The 27,289-nt window shown below is 54.2% G+C and overlaps 1 protein-coding gene across 1 annotated transcript in view; it reads right to left on the minus strand.

Moving 5' to 3' along the window:
• Positions 1 to 27,289, minus strand: part of CDK1 (cyclin dependent kinase 1) — a 240,173-nt gene that overhangs the window by 90,770 nt on the left and 122,114 nt on the right. Inside the window, exon 3 of the mRNA XM_069611210.1 lies at positions 21,430 to 21,586. Coding sequence (XP_069467311.1) covers positions 21,430 to 21,586 — 157 coding nt within the window. The remainder of the gene's footprint in view (positions 1 to 21,429; positions 21,587 to 27,289) is intronic.

Genomic DNA, 27,289 nt, shown 5'->3' on the forward strand with positions numbered 1-27,289 from the left:
GATGGGAAGTCGCCAGCTGTCCCCGCACGTGGTGAAGGGTAACCATCCGGAGCTTCTGGGCTTTGATGTATTTGTTGAGGTGCCAAAGGTCCAGGATGGGTCGCCAGCCGCTGGTCTTTCGGATGAGTGTACCGCAAGTATACTCTGGAGCCTCTTTGGGACGAGTTTTATTGCACCCTTTCTCAGCATGGCTCGTACCTCCAGAAGCAGCTGTGGAACGTGGTTCTCTTTCCTGGCCACTGGTGGGAAAAGGGGGGCACTCTTTGAAACTTCAGAGTGTGCCCGTGGGCCATTGCATCCAGCACCCAATGGTCGGTGAAGATGGACTACCACACGCCGAAGTTTGCCAGCCGGCCTCCCAATGGGGTGCTTAGGTGGGGACAGACGTCACGGTGGTTCAATACTCTTTCGCCGAGGCCTTGCCACCCTGGGCTCCTTGGCGACATAGGCTTCCTGTGACTAGGAACGGGCAGCTTGGCGGTACAACGATGAACTGCCACCGAATCCTTTGGAGGTGCTGTGATGCTGGAAATGCATCGGAGGGACAGGGCCTCCGTATCCTTGTCCTTTACTGCTTTTATCGTGTGTTCTGTTGTGTTTTCCGCACAAGAGTTCATGTGGGACTCCTGGCGGTGCAGCCCTTTCTTTTGGTGTACGGCCCTGTGGGATACCCTTATGGCACCCATGGGTGGGGGGGGTACAACCCTGTGCCCCTACTGTATGTTTTTGGGCACCTGTGGGTGGCCCGCAGAGTAGGGTATGGGCTGGTGGCAGCTCCATGCTGTACTTGACAGGTGCGCGGAGTATCCTCCATTTTGGGACACCCCGGCCCTGCCATTGGGATCAGTTGATTCCAGATGGAAAACAAGATGGCCCCGGTGGCCTCTTGCTTTCTATTACCCATTACCTTATTTACCCAAAGTCCTGGGAAGCCCTGACTCTGCCCCTTCCCCTTGACTGGCTGTTGGGTGGAAATGCCATATATGGTGTTGTGAAGGCCCGGCCAGACTAGCTGGAGCCTTACCGGTGATGCATGTTGTAGGTACCTTTTGTGGGTGGGACCTTGGTGAATAGAGTGATGAATATGCAATCTGTGTTGTGGATGTCTAGTATCTGGTGGTTGACACAATGAATGAGCCAACCCTGCACGAACCGGTATGACTGCAGCTTGGAGTGTTGAATGGCTCGGTACTTGTCCCAATACACATTTATTTATTCAAATTTGTTGAGCGCACATCAGCCCAGAAGCATCGTGGCGCTTGTTACAGAAATCTTAGTTGCAAAGGAGACCGTAGTTACAATCAATACATAAATTACATAGGAAATATATACAATAGCAAGGCAGTATATTTACATGGCTTCCTGAAATTTGCTAGTTATTTAGCAAGGAACAAGGTTTTCAATTTCCTGCGAAAGATGGGAAGTGAGTTTTCCGTTCGGATGTCTGAAGGGAGAGCGTTCCATGTCTGTGCTGCAATGTAGGGAAAACCTAGACCTCCGGCTTTGGTTTTTTTGATGCGTGGGGTGCAGAGTAGGTTGGCGTATTGCGTCCTGGTGGGACGTGTGGAGGAAGGTTTGAGGATGGTGTCTGAAAGATAGGACGGGGCGGAGAAGGAGAGGCATTTGTGAGTGAGGGTGAGGATTTTGAGGGTGATCCGTTCTTTGACTGGGAGCCATTTGGCTGAGAGCCTGGCCTGGGTGATATGCTCTCTTCTTGGGATACTGAGAGCGGCCCGGAGAGCGTTGTTCTGTGTGATTTGTAGTCTATTTATGTTTTTGGCTGATGTGCCTGCTAGGAGAGCATTGCAGTAGTCCAATTTGGCTCCTATGGTTGCCCTCGCTATGAAGAGGCAGTTAGGTTTAGAGAGGTAAGGCTTAATGGCGTTTATAAGTTTGGTAGTGTGTGCGGATGCGGAAGTGATAGCGCTGATTTGTCTGGTCATGGATAGTGAGGAGTCAAGGTATACTCCCAGTGTCTTGACGGCTGTGGACACGGGAATGATGGAGTTGTCAATTGAGAAGTTGGTGTACAGTTTGTCCAATTTGTCCAGGGTGTTCTGTTGGCCAAGTATCAAGATTTCGGTCTTATCCCCATTGAGGCAGAGGCCATCAACTTGACATAACTTGTTGTGAGTGTCTGGAGAGAAGTGGATGGCCTGAATACCTTGTGTGCCTGATTGGCTGCCGGCATGAATGCCCTTAGTCGTGGTTGGATGCTCGAGTGTGACCCAGCGGAATAAATGTGAACCAGTATATCTGGGGACCTCTCACTGCTACGAATCGTGTTCAGAAGCTGAAGCCCACTACAACGAGTAACTGACGCTTGACCTTGAAACCCTGCTGGACGAGAAGAATTGCTGTTGCTCTCCTTCACAATCTGAAAGCCGCTGTGCCTCCAAGGACTGACCCAGAGAGGACCTGGTAAGGCGCCCTCTTCCCGAGCTACAAGGGACCATCGTGCACAGCTGATCTTTGCCAACGCTCCCTGGTAGACAGACCTTAGACAGGCTGCCGACCCGATACGGGGACTGCTGCGGAACTCCAAGGAGAAGCACTCCGACTGTTGTCCGCCACTCAACGACCGCCGTCGACCAGAGCCGCCGTGCTCCTGTTTGCCGAAGAACTTCAATTGATCGGACGCTCTCGCCCGCATAGTCATCCGCTTGTCTCCCGCTGGAGAAGGCCTGACCGTCGACGAGCATCCACCGGTGGGTTTCCCACCACCTAAAGACCAGATGCCGACTCCAACGCCCTTGCTGGGCCACAGTTCTTCATCTCTTTGCGGGCCAGAACTAACGTCACTGAGGTGCCCCGCACGCCTCTTCCTTGCAGGACGCCAACGCTCTGTCGTCGACGAGCACTGCTAGGAACAAAGCTGCCATTTCACGGCCATAGTTCAACCTGTTCACCATCAGACGTTCGCCGACCCGTGACTCCCGCCTTAAAGGGAGGGCACTCAAGGGCCGTCGATTCTCCGACACGAACGCCGAGTTCCCTGACACCTCGACGATCTGTGGCTCCTACCTTAAAGGGAGTCACTCGAGACGGATCGGTCGACGCGTCGGGGAACTCTACTCCACCAGGTACATTGGGGGTAAAACTTTAATAGGAGGAAGTAAGACTATTGAATATATGGACTGGGCTTGTGCTATACATCTTTATTTACAGGTTGCCCAGGTTGGGGGGGGGGATCTCCACACAGAACTTACTTGTGGTAGGGGTCAGTATTCTGCCTACTGCTTCAACCGTCTTGCGTTCCTTCCTATCTCTATTGCTGGTTTCCTCGTTATTAATCTGTTACATTTTAACTGTACAGTTGATGCACTTTAATGAGATTTGATAACATTAGTGGTACCACTTTAGAATTGTATATATTTATCATTATTGACTTCCGAGAACAAAGTGCGTTATTGTGATCGTGTACATACCTTTGAATATTAATTATATAAAGACTGTTTTCAGTAATAGTGTGTGGACATTCCTTTGTGGGGGTTCGGGGACTACATTGTACTTAACCAGCCTGCATCACCTCCTGAGAAACTAGGCCTTGATTGCTCGACCACGTACCAATAGATCATCTTGGCTGGGGTCCTCTGTGCCTCTCCTCTACAAGTACAGACACCCCCTACCAGTCTTTACAGGCGCCATGCGATTTGCCTCTGGAAGTCCAAAAGGGCGGCCATCGTAGATGAAGAGTACAGGCCGTCTGTGTCCGCTTTCCCATATAGGTTGTTTCCATCGAAGGGCATGTCCAGTTCCCTTGTCTGCACGTCATGACAGCAATCGGCCTTGAGCCAACCACACCAGCAAACGCTGTTGCCCATCTGGCGAAAGCCGGTATTGGCGTTGTCCGTGGCCACCGTGATGGCGTGGTCCAACGCCACCTCGCCTTCCTGCAGAATTTCTAGGGCTTCCGTCCTCGTGTCTGGGAGGAAGTCCAGGACGGGAGCGATCTTGAACCACAGCTCCATGTCGTAACGTGCCACGATCTTGAGGGAGTTGGCCGCCTTGGTCGCCGCCAAGATGACCCGTCGCACAATGGCATCCAGCTTCTTTCCCCCCGCCGTCTGATGGGGAAGTGGACGTTGATGCCGCCCCCCCCCCCCCCCCAGCCGATTTCTTGGCCGCCGCAGAAACAACCGAATCCGGGGGCGGCTGTGCTGTGAGGCACAAGGGGCGTAGTCTGGGACCTAGTACTTTTGGGTTCTTCAGTAGGGACAGTCCTTCATCCCAGATGTTGTCCAGTAACTGGACAGAGGATTGTCTTCCTCTTGGCCTTGCGTCGTTGCTAGAGGAAAGCTTCCTTCTGCTTTCTTCGGGGCATAGCTGGAAAAGTTCGATGCCCTTGCGATCATGGCCTGAAAGGAGCCAATTTCATGTGTGGGTGGGCTGACGGTGATGGTAGATCCATCCCATCGTCACCACCGTCATAGTCACCGTCGTCACCGTCGTCACCGTCGTTGTCACAGTCATCCATTCGTTGACCCCCATACTCTCTCCCCCCCCATACTGTCTTCACCCCCTCCTCCCCCCCATCTTAGTTCGTCTCATCCCTTGGTGGAGGGGATGGAGGTGAAGGCTGGGAAGAAGGGGGGCTGGATTTGCCTCAGCTTGTTCGGTTGGCTTCCCGGCACTCCAGGCGCTACTGTGGGTAAGGGCAACCTTGTTGTCTCCGTACATAGTCTGCAAAGCCATCAGGATTGCTCCTGAACTGTCCTATGGCATAGGGCGTGAAGGCAGGGGCGCAGGGGTCATCCGTTTCCTCCACAGCCCAGAGCTCCTCGTCAGCTCCACTGTTGCTCTCCACATCTGCCTCGTTGGGATCCCTCCAGTAGTCCTCAAACTTCTTGTCCAGGATAGCTTTGACGCCAGCCAGCTCATCCTCGGAGGTGGTATCTGTCAGTTATGGCTACCGTGCCCTCCCTCCTCTCTCCTAGGGGTATGTGATTCCCTCCGGGGTGGCAGGGAAACTAGGCCCGGAAGACATCTCCACTGGGGTAGCCTTTACAGGCTTCACCAGGGCCACCACAAATCCTTCAATCGAGGCCTTCACGACCTTGGGGGCGTCTGAGGCTTTCACTTTATGAGAGGGTCACTGCATCGCCCCCCCGGCTCAGTCAGGATCGACCCGCTTACCTGGGTTCTCAGACTTCCTTCACACCCCCCCCCCCCAACCCCTCCGAGCCTTGACTCGTGCATGTGGGCATTGGTGACATCGTGCCCTGCCTGGCAGCTGAGGTGCCCGAACCAACAGAGCTCCCGGTGCCTGCAGACTTTGTGCTTTGCCTTTTGTTGGGCCCCCCGTCGCCGGAGCGCCCTCAAAGGTCTTAGAAGACCAGTCGTACTTCTCACCTGCTGCTGGGCTCTTCCCCTCCAGCCAGTTGGTGAGCAGAGTACGACAGTCCTTCATTGTCCTGACGAGCATGTTACAGAACGCAGTCCTCCACGTGTGACTTGTTGGCATGAAGGCAGTAGAGGCACCGGGAGTGCTCTTCCTGGAAGACATTCTGTAATCCACATCCTGGGCAGTTTCTGAACAGTTTGGATCCAGTAGGTGTCAAATCTCCTTTGTCTTGGGCCATGTCCAAATCGGGGTAGGCCTCAAAAGGTCTTCTGGAATCCTCAAAGAAGTGTAATTCCATGAAAATCTGCCCTCGAGGGGGTGTAGAAAATACCAAAACCCCAGAATCGGTGGAGCTTGATGCTCGATTGACCGAAAAAATAAGAGTAAACTCTAAAGCGAGAGCTACAGCACAAGGACGCCCAAAACTTGAACATTCGGTAAAAATCTGAAGATGGCTGCCAGAGGAGGGGCTTAGGTAGAGGGCAGTCATTGGCTGGGGCAGTATGACCCAAAGACCAGTAAATGGTTATTAGTAGGAAGACAGTTCAGAAACAAAACTGAAACTGATTCTCTTTACTGAGGATTCCCAGCCTGACAGGGAATATGCATGAGCATGTGAATCCATGCCAGACCCCATGCTGGAGAAATATAAATTATAAGGAAGTATGAGAAAAGGGCTCAAAATACACCCTCACCAGTACCTGTTGGCTAGTAAGGAACAAGTTACTGTTCTCCAGCATGGGTCTGGCATGGATTCACATGCTCATGAATATTCCCCGTCGTCAGGCTGGGAATCCTCGGTAAAGAAAAAACCAGTATCAGTTTCGTTTCTGATCTGTCTTTCGTAGTAATAACCAATCACTGGTCTCTGCGTCATACTGACCACAGCCAATGACTGCCCTCTACCTAAGCACCGCCTCTGGCAGCCATCTTCAGATTTGGAAGCACGTGAAGTGGCAGTATGACCAAGTGAAGAGCCGCAGAGGGGTAGGCGGGAGGGTTCGCATGTGAATCCATGCCAGACCCATGCTGGAGAACAACAGTTACAGGTAAGTAACTTGTTCCTTCTCCAGCATGGGGTCTGGCATGGATTCACATGCTCATGAATAAAGAATACATAGCAGTACACACATGCACAACCACGGGAGGTGGCAAAGGCTCAACATTAAGCATCACATAAACTCAACATTAAGCATCTTACCTCCTCACCAGGCTCACCTCAGGCGAACAGGTTGCGCAGCACTGCTTGGCCGACCCTGGACTCCTCCCTGGAATCCCGGTCGACGCAGTAGAATTTCGTGAAGGTGTGCGTCGACCTCCACGTAGCAGCCCTGCATATGTCCAGCAGGGGCACACCAGATAGGAACGCCGTGGTAGCTGCGATCGCTCTGGTGGAATGGGCTCTCGGACGGCCAGGCAGCGGTCGGTTTGCCAACCGGTGACAGCACATGATACAGCCGGAGAGCCATCTGGAGATGGAAGCCTTCGAGAGAGCCTTCCCCTGATTGACAGGTCCAAAGTTCACAAAGAGTTGTGACGTCTTCCGAAAACCCTTCGTGCGGTCCACGTAGAACTTCAGCGCTCTAGCTACATCCAGCGAGTGCAAAGTCCTCTCAGCCGGCGACGAAGGCGACGGGAAAAACACAGGTAACACCAAGGGTTCGTTGAGATGGAAGTCCGACGGTACCTTGGGCATGAAGGAGGGGTGCGTCCTGAGCACTACCCTCGTGTCGTGGAAAGTCAAGTACGGGGCCTTGCAGGAAAGGGCCTGGATCTCTCCCACTCGTCGTGCGGAGGTGATGGCCACAAGAAAAGCTGTTTTCCACGATAGAAACTTCAACGGGGCCGAGTGCAGAGGCTCGAACGGAGGTCCCATGAGCTTGGTCAGCACCACGTTGAGCTCCCACGCCGGGGCCGGAGCCTTCACCGGCGGGAACGATCTGAACAGTCCCTTCATGAACTCTTTCACCAGACGATGAGACCACAAGGACGTCCGGCCCGTGGTTCTGGTGTATCGGGAGATCGCAGCAAGATGAATCTTGATGGACGCGTGTGCCATACCAGCTTTGGCCAGCGTCAGCAGGTACGGCAGTACTTGGGGAGCCGTAATCCGTAGAGGGTTAATCTTCTGTGCGTGGCACCAGACAGAGAACCTCTTCCATTTGTGTCCGTAGCATTTAAGAGTCGAGGACGCCGTGGCCTTTGCAAGAACCTCTCTGCAATCGGCCGGTATGTTGTATCCTCCAAACTCTAGCGCTGCAGGAGCCAGGCCTGCAAGTTCAGCGACTTCGGGTCGTGGTGGAGGATGGCGCCTCCTTCCCTGGAGAGTAGATCCGCGTCCGCCGGCAGCTTGATCGGCGGGGACGCTGACAAGTCCAGAAGGTCCGGGAACCATATCTGCCTCGGCCACGCAGGTGCGATGAGGATCATCCTGCACCGTGACCTCTTGAGCTGGTTGATGAGCCGGATTAGCAGAGGCAAGGGAGGGAACGCGTAGAGGAACAGGCCCTCCCAGGGGAACGAGAAACCATCGCCCATGCTCCTCGTCTGGGGAAACCTGCTGGCGAACCTCCGGCACTTGGTGTTCGTCGCCGTCGCGAACAGGTCGATCTGGGGTGTGCCCCACCGTCGGAAGAGGCGATCCACCAGATCCTGCCGTAGCTCCCACTCGTGGCACGAGCGCAGCTCCCTGCTGAGTGAGTCGGCGATGGTGTTTTTTATCCCTGCCAGATGAAACGGCACCAGAAAAATCCCTTGGGCGACGGCCCAATGCCACATGTCCTGCGCCTCCTTGGACAGCGCTGGGGACCTGGTTCCGCCCTGTTTCCTGATGTAAAACATGGTGGTGGTGTTGTCGGTGAAGATCCTCACCACCTTGCCCTTGAGGGACGGAAGGAAGGACCTGAGGGCCCAAAACACTGCACGGAGCTCCAGGACGTTGATATGTAGGGACTTCTCCGTCGGGAGCCAGAGTCCCCTTGCGTGCAGATTTTCGGTGTGCGCTCCCCACCCTTCCAGGGAGGCATCCGTGGTCACAGTCTCCTGGTGGGCTGGGGTCTGGAAGTCCATGCCCGCCGTCAAATGCGCGCGGGTGCCCCACCACCGTATCGCTCGTCGGAAACTCTCGTCGAGCTTGATCCTTTCCTCGAAGCTGCCCGTCGTCTGGATCCAGCGCGCATCCAGGAATTCTTGCAACGGGCGCATCCGGAGCCTGCACATGGGAATGAGGTAGATGCAGGAAGACATCATCCCGAGGAGGGACTTGATGGACCTCACTTTGGCCGCGTCGGCCACCAACATCCGTTGCACCTTGCCCAAGATGGTCCTGGTCCTCTCCTCCGACGGGGAGGCCAGAAGGGACACTGTGTCGAGCCTCGCTCCCAGAAACAGTGCGACTTGCGCGGGCACCAGGTGGGATTTGGCGTAGTTCACGGAGAATCCCAGGTCCGTGAGGAGTTGGACGGTCCTTGCCGTGTGGACCACGGCGAGCTCCCTCGTCTTGGCGCGGATGAGCCAGTCGTCCAGGTAGGGGTAGACGTGAATCCCCTCGCGGCGCAGCTGCGCCGCCACCGGTGCAAGGCACTTGGTGAATACCCTGGGTGCCGACCGTAGTCCGAAGGGAAGGGCTTTGAACTGGTAATGACGCCCTTGGACCACGAATCTGAGGAATTTGCGGTGCCCCTTTAGGATGTGAAAGTAGGCATCCTCCAAATCCAACGACGATAGGAAGTCTCCTTCCTCCAGCTGACCCAGGACGTGCTGGAGGGTGACCATCCGGAACTTCTGCGCCTTGATGAACTTGTTCAGACGTCGCAGGTCTAGGATGGGGCGCCATCCTCCCGTCTTCTTCTTCACGAGGAAGTATCTCGAGTAGACTCCGGAGCCCCGAAGCCTCTTTGGGACGAGTTCGATGGCGCCCTTTCTGAGCATCGCCTTTACCTCCAGGAGAAGTTGAGGGACGTGAAGTTCTTTCCTGGCCACGGGGGGGACGCGCGGGCACCTTCTTTGAAACTCGAGCGCGTGGCCCCGGGCCAGGGCGTCCAGCACCCAACGGTCGGTGGAGATGGACTCCCACACGCTGACGAAGCCCGCCAGCCGGCCTCCCACCGGGGTGCTTCGGTGGGGGCCCGACCCCACAGCCGGTTCAATCTTGCTTGGACGCGGCCTTGCCGCCTTGACCTCCTTGGCGACGACGGCGGGGTCCGCTAGACTTGCCTCGTCCTCTGTAGGCCTCTTGCGACGACGAGCGGGCCGCTTGACGGTAGGAAGCGAAACCGCCGCCGGAACCTTTGGAGGCGCCCTTGCCTCCGCCGCTCCGAAAGGGCGTCCGTCGTTGCAGGACTCCAAGGGCCCGGGCCGTCTCCGTATCCGCCTTGATGGCCTGAAGGGAATCGTCCACTGTCTTCCCAAACAGGTTGTTCCCGTCGAAGGGCATGTCCAGGACTCTGGTCTGGACGTCCTGCCGGAAGTCCGTAGCTTTGAGCCATCCACGACGTCGAAGGCAAACGCCGTTGCCCAGCTGGCGGAACCCAGTGTCGGCGATGTCCGTCGCCACGGTGATGGCGTGGTCCGAGGCCACCTCACCTTCCTGCAGGATCTCAAGGGCCTCCGCCCTCTTGTCGTCCGGCAGAAAATCCAGCAGGGGAGCCATCTTGTACCAGAGCTCCCTGTCGTAGCGGGCCACGATAGCCAAGGCGTTGGCCGCTTTAATCGTCGTCGCTGCCGACGAGATGACTCTACGCCCCATAGTATCCAATTTCTTTCCCTCGCCGTCCGGCGGGGAAGTCGATGTGGAGGCCGCACCCCCCCCCCGCTTTCTTCCTGGCTGCCGCGGAGACGACGGAGTCCGGGGTAGGCTGCGCCCGGAGGCATAGGGGGGGGCGTGTCCGGGACCCGGTACTTTTTCTCGTACCGGTCTCTTCTAGCTGGCGTCGTGGAAGGGTTCTTGAGGAGGGAAAGGCCCTCATCCCAAATGTCGTCCAACAGAGGCACTGCGAGGACCGTCTTCCTCTTGGCCTCGCGCCGCTGATAAAGGAAGCCTTCCTTTTTCTTCTCCTCAGGGCAGAGTTGGAAAAGCTCGGAAGCCCTGGAGATCATGGAGTGGAAAGATCCGATCTCGTCGGGCGGAGAGGCCCTGGTGGGAGGCGACGACGGAAAATCCTCGTCGTATGCCTCGTCGTCCGTACCCGTCGCTGCCGTGTCAGTCCCCGTATCATCCCCTCGGGTGGATGGGGAGGAGGGCTGGAAGGGGCGCGACGGTTGAAAAGGAGGTGGTGGATGGATCCTTCTTTTCTTGGTAGGGGGAACACCAGAAGGTCCCGGTTCTGGATCCCCCGACGGGAGAGGTTCCTCCGTCAGTAACGGTAGCCTCGTCCTTATCTCGGAGCAGAAGGACTGTATGGCCAACAAAATGGCCGCCGAGTTGTCTTGCGGCGCTGGCAGAGGGGAATCCGACGGGCGAGCAGGGGCCCCGTCGGTATCCTCGACGATGTCGTCGTCGTCACCTGCGTCGGGGTCCATTCCGACGGGCTGGCCTTCCACGCCTAGGCCGTGGCTTAAGACCTCGATCAGCTCCTCTTCTGAGGTTCAGGCCGACTCTACGACGACGCCCTGCCCCCCCTTCTTCCCCACGGGGGGTTTCACGGGGGTCCTATCGATGGGCACAAAGGAAGACTCCCTCCGAGGAGGCAGGGAGATTCTGGGCCCTGAGCTCGCCACCACTGGTGCAGCCACCACAGGCTGAGCCAGGGCCGCCGCGACCGTTTCGATAGAGGGCTTGGTCGGATGGATCAAGGCCTTCACCACCTTAGGTGCGCTCACCGCCTTATCCTTGAGGGAGGGGGCACTGCCACGCTCCTCCTCTGCCTTAGAGCTCGACCGGGGCCTCTCCAGGAGCTTCGCCGGGTGCTCGGCCTTCCTCTTACCCGACCCAGAGCGTTGGCTCGTGGTTGATGGTGCCGGGGAGGGTGCGCCCTGCCTGGCGCCCGTAGAGCCCGACCGTTCGGCGCTCCCGGTGCCAGCGGACTCGCGGTGCTTGGCCTTATGTTGGGCCCCCGTCGCCGGGGCGCCCTCAAAGGTCTTAGAAGACCGCTCGGATTTCTTCTTCTCGCCAGACGGGCTCTTACCCTCCAGCCAGTTGGCGAGACGTTGATGGCGGTCCTTCATGGTCCGTTCCGACATGTTGCCGCAAAACGCACAGTCCTTCTCCACGTGCGTCTTGTCCTCATGAAGGCAGTAAAGGCAGAAAGAGTGTTCGTCCTCCTTGAAGACGTTCTGCAGCTGGCATCCAGGGCAGACCCTGAACAGCTTTCCGGGCGTCGAGCTTCCCTTCTCCTGGGACATCTCCTAGACCGGGCCTGAGAAGCTTTTGGAGTCCTCCGAAGTGTAGCTCGACGAAATCTTCACCCTTGAGGGGCACAGATGAATCCGACACGGGTCCCCGTTGATCGGATGTAGGATCGGTGGAGCTTGAGGCTCTTTTGACCGAAAGAATCGAAGTTTTTTGTAAAAAGCGCGAAAAAATAGCACTAACGCTCGAGAGCAATAGCACGAGGATCCCAACACATGAACGTGCGGTAAAAATCTGAAGATGGCTGCCAGAGGCGGTGCTTAGGTAGAGGGCAGTCATTGGCTGTGGTCAGTATGACGCAGAGACCAGTGATTGGTTATTACTACGAAAGACAGATCAGAAACTAAACTGATACTGGTTTTTTCTTTACCGAGGATTCCCAGCCTGACGACGGGGAATATTCATGAGCATGTGAATCCATGCCAGACCCCATGCTGGAGAATAGGCTGTTGGTGTATGAAACAGTGACGTGTAGAATTTTGGTTCGAGTGACATTTTTGTCCTGGTTAGAATACAATTTGAGCTTCTAGATCAGGTGTCAGCATTAAACCGAACAGTACAATACAGTCTGAGTAAACCTTAGTGGGCCACAGACAGACCATGCACAAATCAAAAGTAAAGGCATGCAAGACTAACGGGTGGGCAGAAAAGGTTAAAACCAGTGAAAACATTAGGGATGATCATGACATTTGATAGTCACATTTATTCTCCACACCTTTAAGAGGTAAGCCCTAATACGCATGCACACCATACACTACAGCACATAACGAGTGTATGGGGTAATGACCTAAAGTTAAAATACCAATCATATCGAATGGTGGGGGTGTGGTAACCAGCCGTGAGCCACAGTAACTTCGTACATTTAGTATGCAGGAATCATGCTTTGATTTAAACACTTAATCTGTGAAAAAGCTAAAAGTCCAGCCTTGTGGCATGAACTTGTATACAGAAAAACTGAGTGTTCAGGTAAGGACTTCCAAAGTCACTTCAAAAGAGTTTGTAAAATTTAATGTCTGTTAAAAAGGAAGCAACCAACCCCAGGAAATGCTGGAAGATACACTCACCAGTTCTAGGTTAGACACCCAGAAGCAAAGCAGGATTCACATCAATTCAAGTCGGTAGATAACTGCAGGGCAGAGGGCAAATCCTAAAGCTAACACAGAAACTCTGGGTTAAATACCCACTGCATCAGATCCAGAGAATTGGCTCAACAACCATTCACTAACCTGGCGAGTGAACAACTTCTCTTCCTGAGAGACTGAAAACCAGTGACTTCAACCCTGGTCCAGTGATTGGGCCAATTAAAATTACTTGCCTTACTAGGAGGCAGACACCCACCAGCCAAATCATTTTAAAGGCAGCCATAAGTACCAGGGTAGGAGTATCAAAGAAAGCAACCGATGATTCCCAGAAGAGCGGATGCAGCAGGGTGGTGTCCCACCATCCTTCTGGTGGACAGCATTCATATTCAAGAGGTAGGACTGCAAAAGTTTGTAGAAACGACATCCAGCAAAGACCAAGACAAGCAGGTGGAGCCCCAGGAAGAACCACCAAGAGCCAAAAGACAGAATCAGGTCTAGAATCGGACAAAGGGCCCAGTCAATATGGCTAAACAGCATATCAATTCAGCAGCTTTGTGGCAACATTCTCCAGCAATGCAGCTAAATAACCCAGCAAAATCACAGCAGGCTTTTGGAATGGCCAGGGTATCGTCCCCTAAAGTAGTGGTGGCCATCATGCTGGCCCTACAAGACACCAAACACTCCAGTAGAAGCAATGCAGTTTTAAAGTAGGGCTGTGTAGGGCAAGGGGCCATGTTTGCACAGCTATTTTGAGCTTGCCCCATACAAAGGGAAAATTCAAAACAAAATGGCGACTTTAATATTTGATGACTATTTCCTCAGCCACCACAAAGTACATTGGGTTACGAATGCATCTCTGGTTAAGCAACAACTAAATTACAAATGCCAGCAACTCACAACACAAGTGTAAGCTAAGGAACAAGTTACTTACCTGTAACTGTTGTTCTCCAGCATGGGTCTGGCATGGATTCACATGCTCATGAATATTCCCCGTCAGGCTGGGAATCCTCGGTAAAGAAAAAACCAGTATCAGTTTCGTTTCTGATCTGTCTTTCGTAGCAATAACCAATCACTGGTCTCTGCATCATACTGACCACAGCCAATGACTGCCCTCTACCTAAGCACCGCCTCTGGCAGCCATCTTCAGATTTGAAGCACGTGAAGTGGCAGTATGACCAAGTGAAGAGCCGCAGAGGGGTAAGGGGAGGGTTCGCATGTGAATCCATGCCAGACCCATGCTGGAGAACAACAGTTACAGGTTAGTAACTTGTTCCTTCTCCAGCATGGGGTCTGGCATGGATTCACATGCTCATGAATAAATACATAGCAGTACACACATGCACAACCACAGGAGGTGGCAAAGGCTCAACATTAAGCATTACATCAAACTCAACATTAAGCAATTCTTACCTCCTCACCAGGCTCACCTCAGGCGAACAGGTTGCGCAGCACTGCTTGGCCGACCCTGGACTCCTCCCTGAAATCCCGATCGACGCAGTAGAATTTCGTGAAGGTGTGCGTCGACCTCCACGTAGCAGCCCTGCATATGTCCAGCAGGGGCACACCAGAAAGGAACGCCGTGGTAGTTGCGATCGCTCTGTTGGAATGGGCTCTTGGACTGCCAGGCAGCGGTCGGTTTGCCAACCGATGACAGTACATGATACAGCCGGAGAGCCATCTGGAAATGGAAGCCTTCGAGAGAGCCTTCCCCTGATTGACAGGTCCAAAGTTCACAAAGAGTTGTGACGTCTTCCGAAAACACTTCGTGCGGTCCACGTAGAACTTCAGCGCTCTAGCCACATCCAGCGAGTGCAAAGTCCTCTCAGCCGGCGACAAAGGCGACGGGAAGAACACAGGCAACACCAAGGGTTCGTTGAGATGGAAGTCCGACGGTACCTTGGGCATGAAGGAGGGGTGCGTCCTGAGCACTACCCTCGTGTCGTGAAAAGTCAAGTACGGGGCCTTGCAGGAAAGGGCCTGGATCTCTCCCACCCATCGTGCGGAGGTGATGGCCACAAGAAACGCTGTTTTCCACGACAGAAACTTCAACGGGGCCGAGTGCAGAGGCTCGAATGGAGGTCCCATGAGCTTGGTCAGCACCACGTTGAGCTCCCACGCCGGGGCCGGCGCCTTCACCGGCGGTAACGATCTGAACAGTCCCTTCATGAACTCTTTCACCAGACGATGAGACCACAGGGACGACCGGCCCGTGGTTCTGGTGTATCGGGAGATCGCAGCAAGATGAATCTTGATGGACGCGTGTGCCAGTCCAGCTTTGGCCAGCGTCAGCAGGTACAGCAGTACCTGGGGAGCCGTAATCCGTAGAGGGTTAATCTTCTGTGCGTGGCACCAGACAGAGAACCTCTTCCATTTGTGTCCGTAGCATTTAAGAGAGGACGACGCCCTGGCCTTTGCAAGAACCTCTCTGCAGTCGGCCGGTATGTCGTATCCTCCAAACTCTAGCGCTGCAGAAGCCAGGCCTGCAAGTTCAGCGATTTCGGGTCGTGGTGGAGGATGGCGCCTCCTTCCCTGGAGAGTAGATCCGCGTCCACCGGCAGCTTGATTGGCGGGGACGCTGACAAGTCCAGAAGGTCCGGGAACCATATCTGCCTCGGCCACGCAGGTGCGACGAGGATCATCCTGCACAGTGACCTCTTGCGCTGGTTGACGAGCCGGATTAGCAGTGGCAAAGGAGGAAACGCGTAGAGGAACAGGCCCTCCCAGGGGAACGAGAAAGCATCGCCCATGCTCCTCGCCTGGGGAAACCTGCTGGCGAACCTCCGGCACTTGGAGTTTGTCGCCGTCGCGAACAGATCGATCTGGGGTGTGCCCCACCGTCGGAAGAGGCGATCCACTAGATCCTGCCGTAGTTCCCACTCGTGGCACGAGCGCAGCTCCCTGCTGAGTGAGTCGGCGATGGTGTTTTTTATCCCTGCCAGATGAAACGGCATCATAAACATCCCTTGGGCGACTGCCCAATGCCACAGGTCCTGCGCCTCCTTGGACAGTGCTGGGGACCTGGTTCCGCCCTGTTTCCTGATGTAAAACATGGTGGTGGTGTTGTCGGTGAAGCTCCTGACCACCTTGCCCTTGAGGGACGGAAGGAAGGACCTGAGGGCCCAGAACACTGCACGGAGCTCCAGGACGTTGATATGGAGGGACTTCTCCGTCGGGAGCCAGAGGCCTCTCGCGTGCAGATTTTCGGAGTGCGCTCCCCACCCTTCCAGGGAGGCATCCGTGGTCACTGTCTCCTGGTGGGCTGGGGTCTGGAAGTCCATGCCCGCCGTCAGATGCGCGCGGGTGCCCCACCACCGGACCGCTCTGCGGAGACTCTCGTCGAGTGTGATACTCTCCTCGAAGCCGCCTGTCGTTTGGATCCAGCGCGCGTCCAGAAACTCCTGCAACGGGTGCATCCGGAGCCTGCACATGGGAATGAGGTAGATGCAAGAAGACATCATTCCGAGGAGGGACTTGATGGACCTCACCTTGGCCGCGTCGGAAACCAACATCTGCTGTACCTTGCCCAGGATGGACCTGGTCCTTTCCTCCGACGGGGAGGCCAGAAGGGACACTGTCGAGCTTGTCTCCCAGAAACAGTGCGTTTTGCGCGGGTACCAGGTGGGACTTGGCGTAGTTCACGGAGAATCCCAGGTCCGTGAGAAGTTGGACGGTTCTTGCCGTGTGCTCCACGGCGAGCTCCCTCGTCTTGGCTCGGATGAGCCAGTCGTCCAGGTAGGGGTAGACGTGGATCCCCTCGCGGCGCAGCTGCGCCGCCACCGGTGCAAGGCACTTGGTGAATACCCTGGGTGCCGACCGTAGTCCGAAGGGGAGGGCTTTGAACTGGTATTGACGCCCTTGGACCACAAACCTGAGGAATTTTCGGTGCCCCTTTAGGATGGGAATGTGGAAGTAGGCATCCTCCAAATCCAACGACGACAGGAAGTCTCCTTCCTCCAGCTGCCCCAGGACGTGCTGGAGGGTGACCATCCGAAACTTCTGCGCCTTGATGAACTTGTTCAGACGTCGTAGGTCCAGGATGGGGCGCCAACCCCCCCCGTCTTCTTCACGAGGAAGTATCTCGAGTAGACTCCGGAGCCCCAAAGCCTCTTTGGGACGAGGTCGATGGCGCCCTTCTTGAGCATCGCCTTCACCTCCAGGAGACGTTGAGGGACGTGAAGTTCTTTCCTGGCCACGGGGGGGACGCACGGACACTTTCTTTGAAACTCGAGCGCGTGGCCCCGGGCCAAGGCGTCCAGCACCCAACGGTCGGTGGAGATGGACTCCCACACGCTGACGAAGCTCGCCAGCCGGCCTCCCACCGGGGTGCTTCGGTGGGGGCCCGACCCCCCGGCCGGTTCAATCCTGCTTAGACGAGGCTTTAGCGCCTTGTCCTTGGCGACGACGGCGGGGTCCGCCAGACTTGCCTCGTCCCCTGTAGGCCTCCTGAGACGACGAGCGGGCTGCTTGACGGTAGGAGGAGAAACCGCCGCCGGAACCTTTGGAGGCGCCCTTGCCTCCGCTGCTCCGACAGGGCGTCCGTCGTTGTTGCAGAACTCCAAGGGCACGGGCCGTCTCGGTGTCCGCTTTAAAGGCTTGAAGGGAATCGTCCACTGTTTTCCCAAACAGGTTGTTCCCATCGAAGGGCATGTCCAGGACTCTGGTCTGAACGTCTTGACGGAAGTCCGTAGCCTTGAGCCATCCACGCCGCCTAAGGCAAACGCCGTTGCCCAACTGGCGGAACCCAGTGTCGGCGATGTCCGTCGCAACGGTAATGGCGTGGTCCGAAGCCACCTCACCTTCCTGCAGGATCTCAAGGGCCTCTGCCCTCTTGTCATCCGGCAAGAAGTCCAGCAGGGGAGCCAGTTTGTACCAGAGCTCCCTGTCGTATCGGGCCACGATAGCCAAGGCGTTGGCAGCTTTAATCGTCGTCGCTGCAGACGAGATGACTCTGCGTCCCATAGCGTCCAATTTCTTTCCCTCGCCGTCCGGTGGGGAAGTCGATGTGGAGGCCGCACCCCCCCTCCCCGCTTTTTTCCTGGCCGCCGCGGAGACGGAGTCCGGGGTAGGCTGCGCCCGGAGGCACAGGGGGGCCGTGTCCGGGACCTGGTACTTTTTCTCGTACCGGTCTCGTCTAGCTGGCGTCGTGGAAGGGTTCTTGAGGAGGGTGAGGCCCTCATCCCAAATGTCATCCAATAGAGGCACCGCGAGGACCGTCTTCCTATTGGCCTCGCGCCGCTGATAAAGGAAACCTTCCTTCTCCTCAGGGCAGAGTTGGAAAAGCTCGGATGCCCTGGTGATCATGGAGTGGAACGATCCAATCTCGTCGGGCGGAGAAGCCCTGGTGGGAGGCGACGACAGTACATCCTCGTCGTAAACCTAGTCGTCCGTACCCGTCGCTGCCATGTCAGTCCCCGTATCATCCCCTCGGGTGGACGGGGAGGAGGGCTGGAAGGGGCGCGACGGCTGAAAAGGAGGTGGAGGGTGGATCCTTCTTTTCTTGGTAGGGGGAACACCAGAAGGTCCCGGTTCTGGGTCCCCCGACGGGAGAGGTTCCGTCGGCAACGGTAGTCTCGGCCTTATCTCTGAGCATAAGGACTGTATAGCCAACAAAATGGCCGCCGAGTTGTGGCGCTGGCAGAGGGGAATCCGACAGGCGATCAGGGGCCCCGTCGGTACCCTCGACGATGTCGTCGTCCCCTGCGTCGGGATCCATCCCGACGGGCCGGTCTTCTTCCACGCCGAGGCCGTGGCTTAAGACCTCGACCAGCTCCTCCTCCGAGGTTGGAGGCCGAATCTACGACGACGCCCTGCCCCTCCCCCCTTTTTCTTCCCCACGGGGATTTCACGGGGGTCCTATCGATGGGCACAAAAGAGGACTCCCTCCGAGGTGGCAGGGAGACTCTGAGCCCTGAGGTCGCCACCACTGGTGTAGCCTCCACAGGCTGAGCCAGGGCCGCTGCGACAGTTTCGATAGAGGGCTTGGCCGGATGGATTAAGGCCTTCACCACCTTAGGTGCGCTCACCGCCTTATCCTTGAGGGGGGGGGCACTGCCTCGCTCCCCCTCCGCCTTCGAGCTCGACCGGGGCCTCTCCAGGAGCTTCGCCGGGTGCTCGGCCTTCCTCTTACCCGACCCGGAGCGTTGGCTCGTGGTTGATGGTGCCGGGGAGGGTGCGCCCTGCCTGGCGCCCGTAGAGCCCGACCGTTCGGCGCTCCCGGTGCCAGTGGACTCGCGGTGCTTGGCCTTATGTTGGACCCCCGTCGCCGGGGCGTCCTCAAAGGTCTTAGAAGACTGCTCGGATTTCTTCCTCTTCTTCTCGCCGGACGGGCTCTTCCCTTCTAGCCAGTTGGCGAGACGTTGATGGCGGTCCTTCATGGTCCGCTCCGACATGTTGCCGCAAAACGCACAGTCCTTCTCCACGTGCGTCTTGTCCTCATGTAGGCAGTAACGACAAAAAGAGTGTTCGTCCTCCTTGAAGACGTTCTGCAGCTGGCATCCAGGGCAGACCCTGAACAGCTTTCCGGGCGTCGAGCTTCCCTTCTCCTGGGCCATGACCGGGCCTGAGAAACTTCTGGAGTCCTCCAAAAGCGTAGCTCGACGAAATCTTCACCCTTGAGGGGCGCAGACGAATCCGAAACGGGTCCCCGTTGATCGGATGGAGAGTCGGTGGAGCTTGAGGCTCTTTTGACCGAAAAAACGAAGTTTTTGAGAAAAAACGTGAAAAAATAGCACTAACGCTCGAGAGCAATAGCACGAGGATCCCAACACATGAACGTGCGGTAAAAATCTGAAGATGGCCGCCAGAGGCGGTGCTTAGGTAGAGGGCAGTCATTGGCTGTGGTCAGTATGACGCAGAGACCAGTGATTGGTTATTACTACGAAAGACAGATCAGAAACGAAACTGATACTGGTTTTTTCTTTACCGAGGATTCCCAGCCTGACGACGGGGAATATTCATGAGCATGTGAATCCATGCCAGACCCCATGCTGGAGAATATGAGGTACTTTGCCCTGTCACACCAGGGCAGAGTCCAGAAGGTGCTTGATCAATCTCACGTAGAGCAGCATGCTTGCATTCAACTAAACAGTCACCCACCAATAAACATTTATACTGTAAATGGGTCCTCATTTTACCCAAGTGGTTGTTTTGTTCACCCAGATACTTCACAAGTGGAGCCACGCTTGGGCTCGCCATGGCTTACGAGATGCTGGTATAGTCTGTGCCCTGCTCAGTGTGGGGAAATAGCAGAGCCCATGTCTGCACCCCCAAGGGGGACACCAACAAGAAGGGTCTGGTGTGCTCTTTGGTCTTCACCAGGAGGATTCTGTGCGAGACAGCTGTCACTGGCCCGTCATTCACAAACCCCTCAACCACAGTTGGTCTTCACACCCCTATGCACTACACATCATGGGCCAATATTCAGAATGAAGTGTTATTTGGGGGTGGGGTGTTTCAGGTGCCACTTTGTGTCCCCAAACTTCACACCATCACTTTCTTTGGAAGTGCCACCCATATTTAGAAGAAATTCAAGTCCATTTTCCATTGCAACCCTTTTACACTCAGTATACCGTTCCGAGTTATCCCACAAGACTTACAGGGATTCTCCATTTTTTGCAAGGGTGATTTTATCACCATTTCTTTTAGGGAGTGGGCTGGTTGCAGCACTACGTTTAAGTTTCACCAGGGGTGAAAGACATTTTAGCACATCAGTAGACTAGTAACTTTGGTAGCTATCGCGGTACCAATTTATTCGAGGTTATACTTGCTGCAATTTTGCATTTTAGGGCTTCCTTTGTTCAGGGCTACCACAAGACTGGCTTAAAATGTAGCTCAATTGTAGAAAAAGTGGTCCACGTCTCAAACAACTCAATTCATTGCATAAAGTCCAATTATTTTGGATAGATTACATTGTGCAGAGTCAGGTCAGGCAAGATAGCCTCCATATTGGTTTTCAACCAGCCCAAGTCCCTGTGCTTTCAACTCACCCAGAGGGTCGAGGCTAAGTGGCAGTGCTACAAGCCAAACCAGCCACGTTGTCTCCCCCCCCCACCCACACAGCACCCCAGCCTCTTGACCTGGCTTTGGCTAGCACCTAGGAGTCGTGGTACTCCATGCACACTTCACACAGACAGCACCCAATTGCCGCAAAGAGAAGGTTCAGCAACAGGAGCCTCCCTAGACTTCCAGAGCACACAATTACTGTGTGGGCACAGCTGTTCGTGTTTGATGCGAGAGCTGACCATGCATATGAATGTAGATAAAAGTAGCACTCTCCATGCAGCTGGCACATCCAACAGTCAGGCAGGTCATTGGCCCACAGCAATGCAGCATATACAACTCAGAAGTAAAGAGCACAGTCCTAAGCAAAGAAGCTCTACCTCGCGCAGCAGATAAACCCAAGATAGTTTGGCAGACTACAAGGTATTGGAACCTGGGTGCAGAAACCGAGGTAATTTGAGCATGTTGAATGACTAGGCTAGAGTACAGCTAGCATGCAATGATCCTGTCAGTTCATACTGCATGTATTAGACTTCAAAAGTTTAATTGTGGAAACAAATAAAAATCAGAAGTCAATTTAAATCTTATGGATTTATTTTAACTCCCTGTACAATTACCCCATTACAGTTTGTAAATACCAAAACGTTTTTACTTACCGAACTACATTAGGGTGCTGCAGTTCTTTCAATAGAGAAATCTCGCGGATTGCTGTGCTGGGAACACCCTCTTCCTCATTTTCTAACCTAATTTTCTTCATGGCAACAACCTGGCCAGTTGCCTTGTGACGACCTTTGTATACCACACCATAGGTACCTAAAACGAACAAAAGTATACACTTCAATATCACAAACTTGATCATGCAGTAAGTAGACCAAACCCAAGTCCTAAAACAAGCAACAGATCATTTCCACTACTTTCATGTATTACAGCTGGTACTTTTGCAATTCTCAAAATTTTAAAAAAAGTAAAAACAATTGCTGAAAGTCTAATGGATATATACTTTGCTTGCATCAGCAGGCTAGGTACTTGGGAAAGTCAAAAACATCTGACAAGCAAACTTTCTACGTTTTGAAATATATTGTGGCACATTTTGGCCAAGATACCAAGTACCTGAGGTTACTACCCAGTCATGAGTTTTGTCGAATGCAAAAGTTAGTTTGTGATGGATCACTACTTCAGCCAAACGCCCTGTGAAGGCATCTTTCACTCCTTTACCAGCACATTACTTGCCAGGACCACAGTGCTAATTTAGTTTCTTCCCTACTTTAGAATGAAGTTGATCCTGGGGACAATTTCCCCTAGCGCGCCAGGGCAAATTGAACTGATGGGGACAAATCTGGTAGAGCATGTGCCTACCAGTGTCGATGGCACAGGATCTTGCAGGCTGTACACCCCATTCAAAAAGTCACAAGGCCTTGATGAAACGTTTTAGGTTTAATACCAAGCATGGTACAAAATCGAAAATTGCAAGAAATTTGTATTCATTTGTTTATATAGCGCTTTCATCCAAAGCACTTTACATTATAACAGAATACATAGAACATAACAGTAGAAGCAACAATCATGAATCGAATCAATAAAAACAGTAGGTAGAGCAATTCATCTGCAGGGAATAGGTAAGAGGGGAGGATGGGAAGGAGGAGGGAAAGGGGTATAAGGGCGAAAATAAGGGAGGATAAGGGGAAGTTAGTGAGGATCATAGGGAAGATTCAAGGGAAGGGGAGGTAGTCATGGTGGGAAATGGAGAAGGAGAAAGTTCGGTTTCAATTTACAAATACAGGTTTCAAATGTAAGCTTTTCTGAGCAGAAGCCAGCTCTTGGGTATCAGCCTTCACCCAGAAGCTAACTCGGGGGAACCAGGAGTCAGTAAATAGCATGCCACAAGTCCATGTTACACATGAGATGCAAACTACATTTTTGCGTTCGATTTATTCTGCTTTAAAGTCATAGATTTATTGGAGTGTTTCTTCAAATTCACAAACTCTAAAGTTAAGGTCGCACTGGTACGGCACCATTTGGCCTGGGGAGCCAAAGGAGGCTCCTGGTAGCCATTGGTTTGCAGCCAACTAAGCTCTTCTGGGTTAGAAGCCAGAGCTTAGTAGCGCACATCAATCTCGACCCGGGAATATCTATTGATAATGCATTTATAACACGCCTATACACAAGTTTGTTCATTCATTTGTTATGCGCACCAAACCCATAGGTAAGAGGGTGCAGCAAGTAAGATGCAAAGCTTACATAGTTACAAAATATACACCAGGTACAGATTTTACATGAATACAGAATATACAGAAAGTGCAAATTTATACAGAAATAATATAGCCTCAATAGTTACAAAGATAAACCGTGAGCAGCGATACAAAGGGCAGAGTAATACCCTCCGAAAAACACTGGGGCTCGCAAGTAGGCTAGGTGGCTAAGGGTCTGGAGCGATAATGGTATAACATTTTTTCTGAAATGTAGGTAAGATTGGTCAGCTCTCAAGTCTTGTGGTAGAGAGTTCCAACGTTTGGCAGCCTGTACAAGGAAGTTATTACCGCCAATAGTGGTAAGCTTGTATTTAGGTATGGTCAGGCAGTTAGGATTACCAGCTCTGGTTAGTCTACAAGAAGTTCTTCTCTGTAGTTTGTATGGTAGCTGGGGGCAGCAAGAGCGAGTCAAAGATAACGTCTTTAGCTGGATTTTATTGGCCGGGGATAGCCATTTGTGGTGGCGTCTAATGTGGGAGGTACGAGTTCTTTTGTTTATGCCTAAGGCTGCTCTTAAGGCATTTTGTAAGGTTTGGAGCTTTTGAATAGTCGTTTTATTAGCACCACTGTATAGAGCATTGCAGTAATCAATTCTGGAGATTAAGGCTCTGGCCAAGATCAAGCATTTGTCAAAAGAATGGCTTGCCAGCTCCGAGTAGCTTACACGTGTAGGCCGTAGATGAGGTCTGGGATTTTATCCATTTTTCAAAAGTTAATGTGGAGTCCAAGTAGAAGCCAAGTGTTTTTACCTCCTTGGAGACTTTAAAGGAATTCCCGTCAATGTTGAATGGAGAGAATTCCTGGCCTAGTTTTTTTAATGTTGGCCTGTGAACCCAAAATCATCAACTCGGTCTTATCATCGTTCAAACATAGGCCATGAGTGGCCATCGATGCTTGGATGATAAGAAACTTTGTTTTGAGGAGCGACGAGGCAAGGGAGGGGCAACAGAGGAAGACGGACGATGATCCTACTAGGCCAGGTGTCATTCAGATCGTGCAAGTGCATGGGCAGGGGAAGGAGGAGAAGTGCGGGGGGAGGAGGAGAGGACAGTGCAGTACATGGTATAAGACCATGATGAACACCAAGTAAGGAACAAGTTACTTACCTGTAACTGTTGTTCTCCAGCATGGGTCTGGCATGGATTCACATGCTCATGAATATTCCCCGTCGTCAGGCTGGGAATCCTCGGTAAAGAAAAACCAGTATCAGTTTCGTTTCTGATCTGTCTTTCGTAGCACTAACCAATCACTGGTCTCTGCGTCATACTGACCACAGCCAATGACTGCCCTCTACCTAAGCACCGCCTCTGGCAGCCATCTTCAGATTTGGAAGCACGTGAAGTGGCAGTATGACCAAGTGAAGAGCCGCAGAGGGGTAGGCGGGAGGGTTCGCATGTGAATCCATGCCAGACCCATGCTGGAGAACAACAGTTACAGCTAAGTAACTTGTTCCTTCTCCAGCATGGGGTATGGCATGGATTCACATGCTCATGAATAAAGAATACATAGCAATACACACATGCACAACCACGGGAGGTGGCAAAGGCTCAACATTAAGCATTACATCAAACTCAACATTAAGCATCTTACCTCCTCACCAGGCTCACCTCAGGCGAACAGGTTGCGCAGCACTGCTTGGCCGACCCTAGACTCCTCCCTGGAATCCCGGTCGACGCAGTAGAATTTCGTGAAGGTGTGCGTCGACCTCCACGTAGCAGCCCTGCATATGTCCAGCAGGGGCACACCAGAAAGGAACGCCGTGGTAGCTGCGATCGCTCTGGTGGAATGGGCTCGGACGGCCAGGCAGCGGTCGGTTTGCCAACCGATGACAGTACATGATACAGCCGGAGAGCCATCTGGAAATGGAAGCCTTCGAGAGAGCCTTCCCCTGATTGACAGGCCCAAAGTTGTGACGTCTTCCGAAAACACTTCGTGCGGTCCACGTAGAACTTCAGCGCTCTAGCCACATCCAGCGAGTGCAAAGTCCTCTCAGCCGGCGACGAAGGCGACGGGAAGAACACAGGCAACACCAAGGGTTCGTAGAGATGGAAGTCCGACGGTACCTTGGGCATGAAGGAGGGGTGCGTCCTGAGCACTACCCTCGTGTCGTGAAAAGTCAAGTACGGGGCCTTGCAGGAAAGGGCCTGGATCTCTCCCACCCGTCGTGCGGAGGTGATGGCCACAAGAAACGCTGTTTTCCACGACAGAAACTTCAACAGGGCCGAGTGCAGAGGCTCGAACGGAGGTCCCATGAGCTTGGTCAGCACCACGTTGAGCTCCCACGCCGGGGCCGGCGCCTTCACCGGCGGGAACGATCTGAACAGTCCCTTCATGAACTCTTTCACCAGACGATGAGACCACAGGGACGACCGGCCCGTGGTTCTGGTGTATCGGGAGATCGCAGCAAGATGAATCTTGGACGCGTGTGCCAGTCCAGCTTTGGCCAGCGTCAGCAGGTACGGCAGTACCTGGGGAGCCGTAATCCGTAGAGGGTCAATCTTCTGTGCGTGACACCAGACAGAGAACCTCTTCCATTTGTGTCCGTAGCATTTAAGAGTCGAGGACGCCCTGGCCTTTGCAAGAACCTCTCTGCAGTCGGCCGGTATGTCGTATCCTCCAAACTCTAGCGCTGCAGGAGCCAGGCCTGCAAGTTCAGCGATTTCGTGTCGTGGTGGAGGATGGCGCCTCCTTCCCTGGATAGCAGATCGTCCACCGGCAGCTTGATTGGCGGGGACGCTGACAAGTCCAGAAGGTCCGGGAACCATATCTGCCTCGGCCACGCAGGTGCGACGAGGATCATCCTGCATCGTGAACTCTTGAGCTGGTTGACGAGCCGGATTAGCAGTGGCAAAGGAGGGAACGCGTAGAGGACCAGGCCCTCCCAGGGGAATGAGAAAGCATTGCCCATGCTCCTCACCTGGGGAAACCTGCTGGCGAACTTCCGGCACTTGGAGTTTGTCGCCGTCGCGAACAGGTCGATCTGGGGTGTGCCCCACCGTCTGAAGAGGCGATCCACTAGATCCTGCCATAGTTCCCACTCGTGGCACGAGCGCAGCTCCCTGCTGAGTGAGTCGGCGATGGTGTTTTTTATCCCTGCCAGATGAAACGGCACCAGAAACATCCCTTGGGCGACTGCCCAATGCCACAGGTCCTGCGCCTCCTTGGACAGTGCTGGGGACCTGGTTCCGCCCTGTTTCCTGATGTAAAACATGGTGGTGGTGTTGTCGGTGAAGATCCTCACCACCTTGCCCTTGAGGGACGGAAGGAAGGACCTGAGGGCCCAAAACACTGCACGGAGCTCCAGGACGTTGATATGTAGGGATTTCTCCGTCGGGAGCCAAAGGCCTCTTGCGTGCAGATTTTCAGTGTGCGCTCCCCACCCTTCCAGGGAGGCATCCGTGGTCACTGTCTCCTGGTGGGCTGGGGTCTGGAAGTCCATGCCCGCCGTCAGATGTGCGCGGGTGCCCCACCACCGGATCGCTCGTCGGAAACTCTCGTCGAGTGTGATCCTTTCCTCAAAGCTGCCCGTCGTTTGGATCCAGCGCGCGTCCAGGAACTCCTGCAACAGGCGCATCCGGAGCCTGCACATGGGAATGAGGTAGATGCAGGAAGACATTCCGAGGAGGGACTTGATGGACCTCACCTTGGCCGCGTCGGCCACCAACATCCGCTGCACCTTGCCCAGGATGGTCCAGGTCCTCTCCTCCGACGGGGAGGCCAGAAGGGACACTGTGTTGAGCCTCGCTCCCAGAAACAGAGCGTCTTGCGCGGGTACCAAGTGGGATTTGGCGTAGTTCACGGAGAGTCCGTGAGAAGTTGGACGGTCCTTGCCGTGTGAACCACGGCGAGCTCCCTCGTCTTGGCTCGGATGAGCTAGTCGTCCAGGTAAGGGTATACGTGGTTCCCTTCGCGGCGCAGCTGCGCCGCCACCGGTGCGAGGCACTTGGTGAACACCCTGGGTGCCGACCGTAGTCCGAAGGGGAGGGCTTTGAACTGGTAATGACGCCCTTGGACCACAAACCTGAGGAATTTTCGGTGCCCCTTTAGGATGGGAATATGGAAGTAGGCATCCTCCAAATCCAACGACGACAGGAAGTCTCCTTCCTCCAGCTGACCCAGGACATGCTGGAGGGTGACCATCCGGAACTTTTGCGCCTTGATGAACTTGTTCAGACGTCGCAGGTCCAGGATGGGGCGCCATCCCCCCGTCTTCTTCACGAGGAAGTATCTCGAGTAAACTCTGGAGCCCCGAAGCCTCTTTGGGACG

This window comes from Ambystoma mexicanum, chromosome 8 (assembly GCF_040938575.1).
Source record: "Ambystoma mexicanum isolate Mex_15411 chromosome 8, UKY_AmexF1_1, whole genome shotgun sequence".
Lineage (NCBI taxonomy): Eukaryota > Metazoa > Chordata > Amphibia > Caudata > Ambystomatidae > Ambystoma > Ambystoma mexicanum.